Genomic DNA, 14233 nt, shown 5'->3' with positions numbered 1-14233 from the left:
GTGCGCCACCACGCCCAGCTTTTTCTTCTTCTTTTTAAAAATACTTATTTGTTCTTATTTTATCTGTATTGATGTTTTGTTTGCATGTATATCTGTATACTGTGTATGGGCCTGATGTCCACAGAGGCTGGAAGAGGGTGTTGGAGCCCCATGAGACTGGAATTACAGGTAGTTATTAACTACCATGCGACTGCTGGAAGTCAAATCCACAGCCTTTGGAAGAGCAGTAAGTGCACTTCCCTGCTGAGCCACCTCTTCAGCTCCCGCATTGTTTCACTGTAGAAACCTTCTACATTTTTAAGAGTCAATGCTCTTAACATCTGAGCCATCTCTCCAGTTCCTCATTTCTTTTTCTTGCCTGACTGCTCTGGCTTGAATTTCTAGTTCCATATTTATTGTTCCAGATCTTACAGGGAAAACTTTCTATTTCTCCTCATATTATTCAGAGCCCTCTCAAGGAGTAGAAATGATTAAATGTCTATTAAAAGAGGGCTTATTGGACTGACTTCCACAATGCAGTCTGCATAGTCCAGCAGTGGCTGTCTTACACTGGAAAGGCCAAGAACTCACTAGCTGTTGCTCAGCCCCTGAAACAGGCACCAGAGGCCTGTGGGTTCCTTGAGGGTAGATGTTCTTTCCAGCTTTTGGAAGTCTAAGGCTGGGCTCTAATATAAGCAAATGAATGAAGCCGGAGCAGCAGCGGAGTAGCTAAACTTACTGGGGAGAGTGTAGGCAAGCAGACAAAAAGAAAAGTATTTTGTGAGCTGGTGAGATGGCTCAGCAGTTAAGAGCACTGATTGCTCTTCTGAAGGTCCCGAGTTCAAATCCCAGCAACCACATGGTGGTTCACAACCATCTGTAATGAGATCTGACACTCTCTTCTGGTGTGTCTGAAGACAGTCACAGTGTACTTATATATAATAATAAATAAATCTTAAAAAAAAAGAAAAATATTTCTCTTCTATTTAGGCCCTTCCCACTTTCAATAATTGCATCAAGGACATTCCTCAGTGCTTGCCTTTACTTTGATTTCAGATCCATCGGGTTGAGAACCAAGGCTAACCACCACCCTCCAACCACACACCCATTCAAACTCAGGATAATGTTGGCTGCATTTTTTAATTTTTTAATCAAAAGCTTTTTTTTCTGTATTTATTAAGATGGTCTTGTGATCCTTATCCTATGCTTTAGAGGCTCTCAACCTTCCTAACACTGTGACCTTTTAATATAGTTCCTCATGTTGTGGTGACCCCCAGCCACAAAACGATTTTCCTTTTCCTTTTCTTTTCTTTCTTTTCTTTTCTTTCCTTTTCTTCTCTTTTCTCTTCTTGTCTTTTCTTTTTTAAAGACTTATTTATTTTATGTATCTGAGTACACTGTAGCTGTACAGATGGATGTGAGCTTTCATGTGGTTGTTGGGAATTGAATTTAGGACCTCTATTCACTCTGGCCCAAAGATTTATTTATTATTATATGTAAGTACACTGTAGCTGTCTTCAGATGCATCAGAAGAGGGCGTCAGATTTCATTATAGATGGTTATGAGCCACCATGTGGTTGCTGGGATTTGAACTCAGGACCTTCGGCAGAACGGTCAGTGCTCTTAACTGCTGAGCCATCTCTCTAGCTCCACAAAACTTTTCTTTCTTTTTTTTTTTTTTGCAACTGAAGTATCCATTATTTAATAGATGATTTAATAGAATAAGACAACCATAATTATACTGAAATCTCAAAGCAATATTCCTCACACCGTGGCTGTTTTTAATAAGTGAGATGTCCAAATTCTTTATTATTATTATTATTTTCTTTATTTACATTTCAAATGCTATCCCTATACCCCCCCTTTTTTTAAACAGATATTTATTAGAGAAAAGAGCATTTTATCCCTTCAGGTCATGGGGGATCATTCCTTTCCCATTGGGTTCTTATTCCCTGTGTTATCTTGGTCATTGTAACACACTGACTTTGGAATTTTCAGGGGACCAGTGTTATATTCCTCATGGTAAGCTTGTAGACAACTGGGCTGACTCTCTGCTTCAGACTACCTGACCAGTGCAGATGGCTCTGCTTTCTGGTTGGCTATCCAGAGAACTCTCTAGCCGTGATAATCCCAGAAGCAGCAGAGTGTGAGAGAGACAACTTTATGTTTGTAGTTCTAAGTTTAGATCTAACATAATGTTCCCATCCACGTTTCCTTGGCGAATGGACACCAAGTGGGTGAGTCAGAGAGAGTAAAGATGGCATCTTTAGATGCATAGCTCCACTGGGAAAGGTATTCCAGCACAGGGGCTAAGGCATACCACAAACACATCTTACAAACAAACATCTATGCAAGAGATTTATAGAAGGGAAAATACTCAGAAGGGTAGCATTGTCCCCTGGAGAAGTGGGCCCAACACACTCTTTATAAAGTGTTGAATGGTGAGCGCAGGAATTTGAGTGGTCCGGGATTGGAGGGATTATGTGGCCTGATCTTGGATCAAGACCAGGGATTGGTGGTTTGTTTGTTTGTTTGTTTGTTTCTGTAGGGCAGGGCCTGGCCACCCTTCAGCCAGGACTTCTGGAAGGCAGGACTGCCTGCTAGATCTCCTCACTCTGAGGGTCTGGCCTTTTGGAAGCCTTGTGGATTTAGGACATTTACAAAGTATACAAAGTTTACAAAGGGATTATCTGCCCAGGGCAGGGCCAACAGCCATCATTGAAATCACCCTACTTTCTGTTTAATGGTCTTTCTCTGCTGACAGAATCCCTGGGATTGTTAGATCTTTAGAACTCTCTCAGGGTGCCACGCTGAGGGCACAGAACTTCTAGTATGAACCTTGAAACTCCTTCCCTACAGATATTCTTGTCCTCTGGTCTAAGTTAATTTTTTGTAATGATATTTATATTAAGTATTGTGTTTCCCTGGATTTAGCCTAAGTGCTATAAATCCATACTAATTTTCTGGAAGATGGCTTATATGTTATTGACCCCACTTTTCCCTAAAATGGAAGGCTGATTCTTTCTGTGTGTCCAGAGGAGCAGAGGCTTGCTTATGTTAGGGGACTCTTTTCATGATTCTCATACAGGCTGATGTCAGAAATCTCTGGAATCAAATGAGAAAACTCTCCAATCCTTGAATCGATCTCTAAACTGCACTTTTGCTGTAACCATTCCCTAAGAACTAGAAATAGTAGGAGAAAATAACAGAACAGAAACCCTGCTAAAGCTTAGATTTGATTTTCCATTGGACTCTGAGCATTCACAACTCAAAACAAAAGAAGCAAACTAATACAGAGAGAGGGAGAGAGAGAGAGAGAGAGAGAGAGAGAGAGAGAGAGAGAGGCTGAAGGCTTTGAGAATGAGAAACCATGCTTTGGGAAGCAGGTACATAAAGCTGGGAATGGTGCTGGACACTTTCATCGCATCCTTTGGGAGGTAGAGACAGCTGGAGCTCTGTGAGGTCGAGGCCAGCCTGGTCTACATATACGTTTCAGGCCATCAGAGCTACAGTAAACCCCGAGAGAGAGAGAGAGAGAGAGGTGGGAGGGATATGTAGCTAGTCGTGGTGGCACAAGGCTCTAATCGTAGCACTTGGGAGGTAGAGGCCAGGTTATCCACAGTAAATCTGAGGATAACCTGGGCTATAGGAAACCTGTCAACAGAGGGGGGAAAAAAAAAAAACTAAGGATGTATTTCCCAGAAAAAGGAACACCACCATAATGCAAGCAGGCAGAAATGGCAACTTCCTTCCTCTTTTCTAATCTTGGTCCCCAGCCCTGAGTAGAACCTTGCAGTGTCTTGCATGGTACATGATTCTTACCAGCTTTGGAGATGACATGTGGCTACTAACAACTCTGCTACTTTGGGGTAAGTAGGGCTCAAGGAGGCTTGCTAGGGGGATGTGGCTTCTGGCCACGGCCAGTCAATACTTTTTGTCACCGTTTGTCACGTTAGCCTAGAACTCTAGTTTAAAGGCTGTTCATCAATGACCCGATAGTTTACTGTTGCTTAATTTCCAAAGGATGGGAAGGGAGCCTCTGGTGGCATTAAGCCTGCTCGAGCCTCCATCAGAATAAAGAGAGCATCATGAACAACCATCCATTCTGCTTGACTCTGGGAAAGAGGGACTGAGAGGGTTCAGCTGGTCCTGGGAGGCGATGGGACCTCTCTTCCCAGCCTGCTCTTTGTCACCACTGTCTTCTTCCACCACTGATCTCTATCTCTCTGGTCTCTTGCAGTTCCAGTCGGTGGGGAAGTGGGTGAGTGACCTCTCTCTTAACCCCTCACCTCCTTACTTTCCTGCTTTCAACCGGTTGGTTCCATTAGCCTGGAGGGAAGAGCACAGAGAAAGACAGGCAGGAGAAAGACTTCTCAGTTAAGCTCTCTGTATTTAGAGGGGGTTTTCTGCAAAATTAGTTTTCAAGGTTTCTGTCCAAAGTTTTCTGAGCAAACCCTGGCTGCTCAACTCAATGCCTCGCACAGTGGTTCTCAACCTTCCTAATACCGTGACCTTACTGACACAGTTCTCCGGCTGTGCTGACCCCCAACCATATGCTATTTGCTGCTTCATAACTGTAATTTTGCTACTGTTATGGATTGTAATGTAAATGTCTGTATATTCTGATGGTCTTAGGTGACCCCTGTGAAAGGTCATTTGATACCCCCAAGGGGTTTGCAACTCACAGGTTGAGAAACGCTGGCTTAGTGAGATTAGAAAAGCACAGAATTTTAGAAAACCAGAGGCAGCCCTATTGGGCTGGAATCTCAGTGCCCCCGAATCTGTCCCTTTCATAAGAAAGCAGAGACAAGTTTTTCTCCCCAGGAGCTAGGAAGGCTTCAAGGGCTTGAGTCTCAGTTTCTAAGCTTCTGTCACTGGCAACCAAACCTTACCATCTGGATCCAAATCAAGCAGCCTAGAAAAGCCCCCGCAGCAGTCTGGGTACTGAAAGGGGGCTAGCTTCCTGGGTTCTCACTTGCTAATCTTTGAAAACTAATGTAAAAATACATTTCCCTCTTGTGCTCCCAATAAAACTTCACCAGTGGCTCGGGTTCTGCCTTTAACTCACTCAGGGTTTTTGTCGTCATTGTCATCGTTGTCGTTGTTTGCTCGTTTGTTTTTCTTTCTTTTCTACAGTTAATGCCACCAAGGCTGTGATCACCTTGCAGCCTCCATGGGTCAGTATTTTCCAGAAGGAAAATGTCACTATGTGGTGTGAGGGGCCTCACCTGCCTGGAGACAGTTCTACACAATGGTTTATCAACGGGACAGCCATTCAGATCTCCACGCCTAGTTATAGCATCCCAGAGGCCAGTTTCCAGGACAGTGGTGAATACAGGTGTCAGAGAGGTTCCTCGATGCCAAGCGACCCTGTGCAGTTGCAAATCCACAGTGGTAAGCATAGCATGGAGGGTGGGTATGTGGGGGGGCGACCCTCTGTGTGTGTGTTAGAGTTCTCTCTCTCTCTCTCTCTCTCTCTCTCTCTCTCTCTCTCTCTCTCTCTGTGTGTGAGATGTAATCTGAGTGAACATAGCAGCACTAAGAACCTACCAGGTCAAATCAGGTCCGAATAGCTAGAAGCCCTATTTGCCTGCAGCATCCCCCGCTGGACCACTTTGGGTGACAATGTCTCAAGAAAAATCCCAGGCTCTGATATTTTTATCTTTGCTTAAAGCTTATGCCCCCGCCTCTCCAGCTTCATCCACAGCAGTTCTTCCCTGTAGTTTTAGTTGTGTTATTCTGATTGTGTATTGATCACTTTTAATGTGCTTATTACATATCCTTATAAAACCTTTACAGAGTACCCGATGAGTCTTTTGGGAAATGTTTCTTTTAAAAATATTTTGTGCTGGGTGGTGGTGATGTGTGCTTTTAATCCCAGCACTCAGGAGGCAGAGACAGGCAGATCTCTGAGTTCAGGGCCAGCCTGGTCTACATAGTGAGTTCCAGGACAGNCAGGGCTACACAAAGAAACCCTGTCTTAGAAAACAAAACAAAACAACAACAACAACAACAACAAAGTTTGTTTTTTACTTGTGTGTGTGTGTGTGTGTATCTGTATGCCACATGTACAGGTACATAATACCCTTGGTGGCCAGAAGTGGGTGTTGGACCTCCTAGGACTGGAGTCTCTGGTAGTCGTGAGCTGCCATTCCTGAGTTCTGGGGACTGAACTCAGGTCCTCTAGAACAGTGGTTCTCTATCTTCTAAATGCTGTGACCCTTTAATGCAGTGCCTTATACCATGGTGATCCTCAACCACAAAATTATTTTCATTGCTACTTCATAACTGTAATTTTGCTACCAGTATGAATCATAATGTAAATGTTTGATATGCAGGATATCTAATGTGCAACCCTTGTGAAAATCTTTTGACCTCCAAAGGGGTCTCGACCCACAGGTTGAGAACCCCTGGTCTAGCATGATTGAAAGCACTCCTAACTGCTGAGCCATCTCTCTAGCCCCTCCCCTCCCCTTACACCCCACTAGCACCCAGGAATTCTTTATGTATTCTGGACATTCTCAAGTGTCGGGGTGGCTTGCCTTTCCCATGTTGTAGTGTCAGGTCTTCTACCCCTCCCCCAGCCAAGGAACAAAAGTTCCCGACTGCCACCTAATACACCAGATTTTCTAGCTCTCCCTGTCCTATTTATAAAATGTTTTGCCATGGTTATGTAACAGTGGAAGAGCCCATTGTGGTTACATTGATGCTCAATCAGTTTCAGTCAGTCTGGGCATGCTAAGACACTAGAGTTAGACAATCCATGGCAGGCAGACAGGGAGGAGCCATCTATGTTATAAAGGTGGCAAACTTTCAAGATGGCTGGCTTATTCCTCATCCTCCTCGTCTGAGACAAAAGCCTTGAAGGTGAAAAAAAAATGTCTGGAGGACTTGATTCATTTTTTCCCACCAGTTGGGCCCTCTGCTGATGGACCAGCCTAGGAGTTCGACAGGATCTGTATAAGCTTACATAACAGTTGTGGGGCAATCAGCTGCCAGTCCTAAATTAGGGGAGAAAGACTCATCAAAGACTTAAAACCAAACCAAACCAACCAACCAACCAAACAACCAAAAACCAAAACCCAAAACAGCCTTTGAGAAGAGACTGAATCTTTTAGCTCCCAATTCCTACTCTGCTTTGCAGAGAGTCAAGAGAATCAGTACTTGTGTGTGCAGAGGCTCTCTCTCTCTCTCTCTCTCTCTCTCTCTCTCTCTCTCTCTCTCTCTCTGTGCTGTGTTTGCAGAGGCGCGCTCTCTCTCTCTCTCTCTCTCTGTGCTGTGTGTGCAGAGGCTCTCTCTCTCTCTCTCTCTCTCTCTGTGCTGTGTGTGCAGAGGCTCTCTCTCTGTGTGTGTGTGTGTGTGCGCGCGCGCGCGCAGAGGTTCTCTCACTCTGTATACTTCTGTGTGTGCTTTTCCTCACCTGTAATACCATCTCCTCCCCAGCTGATGCTGTCTGCTGTGTTCACAAATTTCCCTGCTGCTATCTGTTTGTTGCACTCAAGCTATTCCCTGCTTTTTAAATCTGTAAAGGGCAGAACCTCACAAAGACCCCAGGACCAAGAAAATGAAGCCGGTTGGTGGTTCCAGGTTCTAGTCAGGTGATTCAGAATGAATTTCACTTTCCTACTCAGAGGACAAGGAGCTGATGTTTGAATAGGAAATTAGCATGTGGGCTGGTTAAGAGCACGAACTGCTCTTCTGAAGGTCCTGAGTTCAAATCCCAGCAACTACATGGTGGCTCACAACCACCCGTAACAAGATCTGACGCCCTCTTCTAGATAATAAAATAAATATATCCTTTTTTTTAAAAAAAGGAAATTAGCATGCTATGTAGTATATATAGTATAGCTAAAAGCTGTATCTCATGTGTTTTTGTATGCAATACTCTCATTTAAGGTTAAAAAGCCCCACATTTTCCCTTAGATGTAGAATCTAGCCAAAAACATATGTAAACAAATGTACATTTGGGTACAGTATAATATATAGAAGAGAGAACAAGAGATAGTACATATTTGGGCCCAGGAAGGACAGACTGCAGGTAAAGGACATGTTGCATGACAGGACAGAAAGCCTCTTGTTTACCTAGTTCTAGGTCTGTCATGAATTTTTCACTTTTATTGATAAATAGGTGCATAAAAAGTACATCCCATAGTGCATAGTTGCAACCCAGATGTGACTCTCTGCAGTTATCATTCAGAACGGCTGTTCTTGCTGTAAGTTCATTGATGTATTGAGACTTTGAGTCCAGCTAATTTCAGTGTGGATTCTTAGATGCGTTCTGTGGAGTGAAAGGACCCCCTTCCCTGAACACTTCATCTTTACTAACAGGGGCTTCAGCAGTTACAGTTCATCACTTTGTACTTCAGCATAACAGATTGCCACAAACACATACATTATTATGTTTCAGTTTCCACCGATTTGCTGTAGTTGAGTGTTAACTGTGTACCTTTTGGGTCTTTCTTCAAATTTACAAAGCTGTTGGTAGAATTCAATTCCTTGGAATTACAGGTCTAGTGTCCTCGTTTTCTAATTGGCTGTCCACTGGGGAACCACACTCAGCTCCCAGAAGCCCTTGCCATGTGTGTTACTGTGTCACATTGTGGCAGCTTACTGCCTCAAGGTCACCAGGAGCTCCATCCAGCCTGCTAAGGAAGAGCCAGATAGAGCAAATGTGCACCTGGCCTTTGTCATAGTTTCTTGGCTACAGAAACCAATTATAGAGACTCATCACAGTCAAGGGCCTTTCTTACATCTAAGAATTCTTTCTATCATGCATGGTAAACTTTGTACCAACCAACTTCTGAGCCCTGAGAAGGGCCGATTTAAGAGGGGCCTAGTGTGCACAGCTATTGAGATAGGACGATAGAGGGCGCCAGTGTGCACAGCTGCTGGCAAAAGTCATTTTCTTTCACCAAGTCGGAGAGCTTTGAGAGCAAGACAGGTGTGGGCCATAGTGGAGATTGGGGTTGGGATGTTTCAAGTAAAAGATACAAAAAATCTCCAGGGCCAAGGGTCTCATACTTCCTCTGTTGCAAACACTGTGGGCCCTTACTTTTCAGATCTGCTGCTACTCCAGGCCTCCCGCAGAGTCCTCACAGAAGGAGAACCCCTGGCCTTGAGGTGTCACGGATGGAAGAATAAGCTGGTGTACAACGTGGTTTTCTATCGAAATGGAAAATCCTTTCAGTTTTCTTCAGGTTCTGAGGTCGTCATTCTGAAAACCAACCTGAATCACAACGGCATCTACCACTGCTCGGGCATGGGAAGACACCGCTACACGTCTGCAGGAGTTTCCATCACGGTGAAAGGTATCCAGTCTGGATAGTAAGGGTTACAGTTGTAAGGACCGGAAGAGCCACTGCGAAAGCAGCAACAGTCCTCAGACTTACGAAGGAGGAAACTGAGTCCTACGAGGCAAGCAGCCTCCCCAAGGCCACTCAATGACCACTGCCTGGGCTAGACCCAGAAGTGAGGTCTCAGCGTCGCCACCCATTGCTCTTTGCAGCATCTACAATGGCCCAACAGTGTTACAGTTAGGGGATAGTGACTGTCCCTTCATCAACTTATTTTAGTCCTAAAGCCAGGGACTCAAATTAGTCAAGAGGTTGTTTTTTTTTTTTTTTTTTTTGGTTGTTGTTGTTTTTTAAAACCTAGTTAAATCTCATGAAATGTCCATAGAAGTAAAAACCAGAAAGACACTAGGAACCAGTTAAATTTTGTGTTTATATGTCAGGGACATGTATGGTCTCTGGGCCCTCTTCTCTTTAGGCATCTGTAAAGCAGTTTTCTCTGCTCAAGTTCCTCAAGGTCTTTGTTCTCTTTCCACGGCTTGCCTTTCTCATTCTCTTGTTTACTGGCAAGGTGTTCCTGTCCTAAAAACCTTTTATTTCTGTGGGGAGGAAATTCTTATCCCAGATTCTCTTTTGAATAGCACAAGTAACGAATGAATGACCTAGCTGGCAAGTGCATCTTAGTGATGACTCTGGGTGGCTACTGACCTGAGGCTCTATGGCTTCATAATAAATAGAACCATGCAGCGAAGCTCGCTTTTGCAATGAGAAGCCCCTCTGCTGGAGGCCACAGTCATGGCTTTTATCATGCCTCTCTGCTGGCAATGGGGGAGATCCATTCTCTTGAGGATAAAGGGGAGGGAGTTTCATGAAAAGAACAGTGACACAGAATGAACACCCGTCCCTTGTCAACTTCCTCTTTAGAGCTGTTTACCACGCCAGTGCTGAGAGCGTCCTTGTCATCTCCCTTCCCGGAGGGGAGTTTGGTCACCCTGAACTGTGAGACTAATGTGCTCCTGCAGAGACCCGGCTTACAGCTTCACTTCTCCTTCTACGTGGGCAGCAAGATCCTGGAGAACAGGAACACATCCTCAGAGTACCGTATACCAAGGGCAGAAAGAGAAGATGCTGGATTCTACTGGTGTGAGGTAGCCACGGAGGACGGCAGTGTCCTTAAGCACAGCCCCGAGTTGGAGCTCCAAGTACTTGGTGAGTCCGAGGGAAGTGTTCCCCCCAAGCCCCAGGCTCACTCAGGGGTTCGTAGTCTAGCCTGGAAGAGGAACACCCCACACCTTCTTCAGAACTGCGGTCACCTTCCAGCCTTCCCTGAATTTCCTCTTCTCTCTTCTCCTTCCTCCCTTCTTCCCTGTCTCTCATGTTTTCCTTTTGTTATTCCTTTCCTTTATCTCATTTTCCCTCCTGATGGTTTACTTCATTTTGTCTTCCTCCCTGCATCCCTCTCTTCTTTAATCTCCTTTGCTACCCTCACTCACTACAAAAGACATTAGGATTGTCTTAGGGTCTCTATTGCTGTGATGAAACACCAGGACCACAAGCAAGTTGGGGAGGAAAGGTTTTATTTGGCTTACACTTCTACAGCGCAGTTCATCATAGAAGGAAGTCAGGACAGGAACTCAAGTAGGACAGGAACCTGCAGGCAGGAGCTGATACAGAGGTCATGGAGGGGTGCTGCTTACTGGATTGCTCATCGTGACTTGTTCAGCGTGCTTTCTTATAGAATCCAGGACCACCAGCCCACCTTACCCACAGTGAACTGGGCCTTTCTCTATCAATCACTAAGAAACTACCTGGGGTCTGGAGAGATGGCTCAGTGGTTAAGAGCATTGATTGCTCTTCCAGAGGTTCTGATTTCAATTCCCAGCAACCACATGGTGGCTCACAACCATCTGTACTAGGATCCAGTGCCCTCTTCTGGTGTGTCTGAAGGCAGCTACAGTGTACTCATCATATATATAAAATAAATAAAATCTTTAAAAGAAAAGAAACTAGCTAGGTTTTATGGAAGCATTTTCTCAATTGAAGTTCCCTCTTTTAAGATGACTCTGGCTTGTGTCAAGTTGACATAAAACAAGCTAAGACAAGGATGCACCTTTTGATTTGATGAACTTGCATTATGGCTTTACATTTGTCCTCATAGACAACATAGTCTGCTGCCTATACCTGACTGGAGTGGAGGATTCATAAGCTCAGAACCAAGACTCTGGCAGGGAAGAATCCTGAAACCTGCTTCAAGCATTAAAGACGCAGAAATAACAATGGTCTCTAAAGTTCAGGCGTAACATTCCCAAGGAGCTTGCGTCACCTAGAGGGCTTATATGGAACTGCTGGAAGTTTCTTTCCTGTCCCCTGAATTTACTCTCTGGGGCAGACAGCTTTCATCAGTCTCATTTTCTTCCAAATATAACTTGGCTGGGTCTCTCCAATGTCTAAAGGATTTCATCTCTGTTTCAGGTCCCCAGTCATCCGCTCCTGTCTGGTTTCACATCTTGTTTTATCTGTCAGTGGGAATAATGTTTTTGGTGAACACGGTTCTCTATGTGAAAATACACAGGCTGCAGAGAGAGAAAAAATACAGTTTAGAAGTCCCTTTGGTCTCTGAGCAGGGGAAGAAAGCAACTGCCTTTCAGCAAGTTAGAAGCGATGGCGTCGTGTATGAAGAAGTACCAGCTACTGCAAGCCAGGCTACACCAAAAGAAGCTCCCGACGGACCTCGAAGCTCAGTGGGTGACTGTGGACCCGAGCAGCCTGAACCCCTTCCTCCCAGTGACAGTACCGGGGCACAAACTTCCCAAAGTTGACCCTGAAACTGTGGGACCATGGCATGAATAAGTCTTAAATAAAGCATATATACAAACTGACTCCCGCTGTGACAAGCTGGGTTATCAGACATTTGAAAGGAGACCTACACCAAAGGGATCTTGCAACAGGTGGAATCAGGTCACAGCGGGGGTTGTCGAATGTTTGACCTTATGGAGCAGGGAAACAGGAAGTGAATCCCACAGGAGCTCCGCCCTCCCACCTCCCGCCCCACCCAGCCGCCCAGGACAGGACCCAGCTCTGGAAGACTCCAGTCTGAGACGTGCGGAACCAGAGCAGGGGTGAGATTCCTGCCCAGAAGGGACAGCTGTGCCTCCCCTCAGAGGGTGGATGGGTTCAGGGAAAGGCCTCCCCAGGGACGGCCTGTGTGTCAGGGGAGCAGACGCTGATACAGACAGTTCCATAGCCTGGGCTAAAGCTGGCTAAGATCCGGTGGTCATCCTGAGAGCATCGGAATTTGTGTTCTTCTTCCCACCGTCTCTCTTCATGCACCCTCCCTAGATTTGCTGCTCACACCCCTCAAAGGACATAGTGGCGGCAGCTAAAGAGTGACGTGTCAGCAGTGATCCATCCATCTAACCTCCCTCAGGTCCAGATACCCCCGCCCCCATCCTCCCACACTCTAGGGGCCTTTTCAGGCAGCCTGCATGTGGTGTCTATGGCACACAGGCTTTTAGCACTGTCACTATCTGACAAGCAGTCAGCGTCCTCAGATGCCCTCACTGGGTTGCTGAGAGCTTTCTCCAGCCTGTACCACCTGTAAGCTGGAGAGTGGGGCTGGAACGCTGGCCCAAAGCGTCCCTATTGGAAGGCACGGCTCACATGTGTGCCGCAAATGCCCTTAGACCACGCAGGAAGACCAAATTCTAGAAACAAGGAGTAGATCATGTCTCCACTTACTGTCACTCCTAAGGACCCCCTGAAGGTCTTGGTGCTTCACATCCCTGGAACTCTAGGGTCTGCCGTGCTAGAGGTCCCAGTCTGCAGAGCGGATGTGGCATAGCCTGAGCCTCCCTGGGTACCGAACATTAGCAGATACCAAGGGTATATCGGAACCTTTATAGCCAGGGACCAATAGGCATGAGAGGAACCGGGATAATGGACCACAGTCACTGGAGGAGATAACACTCTGTTGTACAATGCATGCAGAAACTGTCAAAAAACAGTCTGGGAGTTGGAGAGATGACCAGGGGTTAAGAGCACTTCCTGCTCTTCTAGAGGACCTGAGCTCACTTTTTGTAACTGCTTGTAACTCCAGATGCCATCTTCTGATTTCTTTCAAGCACCCACATGTGCAGGGCATGCAGACACAGACGTATGAACAAGAACAATTAAAAAATAAATTATAACTGCAGTAGCTGAGAGTTTACATCCTATTGACAAATGGAGGCAGGGAAGGAGAAGGGCAAGAGACAAACATGGGCCTGGCCTGGCCTTTTGAAACCTCAAAGCCCGGTCCAGTGACACACCTCCTCCAACAAGACCACACCTCCTAATCCTTCCTAAACAATCCATCAACTGGAAACCGAACATTCAAACATATGAGCCTATGCGGGCCGTTTCCATTTGTGCTGCCCTTCCAGAGGACCTGAATTCCCAGCACCCACGCTGGCAGCTCTTAACAAGATCCACCGGTAGCTCTGATGAGCACACGTGCGACACACAGACACATAGATAAACGTAAGTCTTAAAAAAAAAAAATAGCCTTACAAAACCACAGCTCTTGTCTCAAAAGGGATGAGAGGTAGTTTATAGTGGAATCAGTCTGAGTGAGCAGGGCCTGGGAATATAATCTTAGGATACTCCAAATTCCATGATTCGATGCAGTGCCAGTTGGGTGAAGGGGCAGGTAGATCATAGTGAAGAGAAGAGCTCTCTGCTATAGGTCTCCGTGCTGTGTGATGACAGGTGTAGCCTTTGGATTGGTGAGAGCTAGGACTCTGCGTCTTTTGTATAAGTCAGGGTTCTCGAAGGTTACAGAACTTATGGAATGTCTCTCTATATTGAGGGAATTTCTTGTAATGACTTACAGTCATAGTCCAATTAACCTAACAATGGTCAGCTGTGGATGGGAAGTCTGAGAAGCTAGTAGTTGCTCAGTCCCACGAGGCTAGCTGTCTCAGCTG

General features: G+C 45.6%; 1 protein-coding gene across 2 annotated transcripts; it reads left to right on the top strand.

Moving 5' to 3' along the window:
• The first annotated feature begins 3768 nt into the window (after positions 1-3768).
• On the top strand, positions 3769-13460 carry Fcgr1a (Fc fragment of IgG receptor Ia). Of its 2 annotated transcripts, none has more exons than XM_021195999.2 (6): positions 3769-3848; positions 4220-4240; positions 5116-5373; positions 9039-9287; positions 10194-10478; positions 11742-13460. In XM_021195999.2, the coding sequence occupies exons 1-6, from the start codon at positions 3791-3793 to the stop codon at positions 12086-12088; spliced, it is 1218 nt and encodes a 405-aa protein (XP_021051658.1). In that variant the 5' UTR covers positions 3769-3790; the 3' UTR covers positions 12089-13460. The 2 variants fall into 2 exon arrangements, with proteins under 2 accessions (XP_021051658.1, XP_029393411.1); XM_029537551.1 differs by having other exon boundaries at positions 3794-3848; positions 5162-5373; positions 11742-12126.
• The last annotated feature ends 773 nt before the right edge of the window (positions 13461-14233 follow it).

Source organism: Mus pahari, chromosome 4 (genome assembly GCF_900095145.1).
Source record: "Mus pahari chromosome 4, PAHARI_EIJ_v1.1, whole genome shotgun sequence".
In the NCBI taxonomy this organism is placed as follows: Eukaryota; Metazoa; Chordata; class Mammalia; order Rodentia; family Muridae; genus Mus; species Mus pahari.
This window is presented reverse-complemented; position numbering and strand designations above follow the sequence as displayed.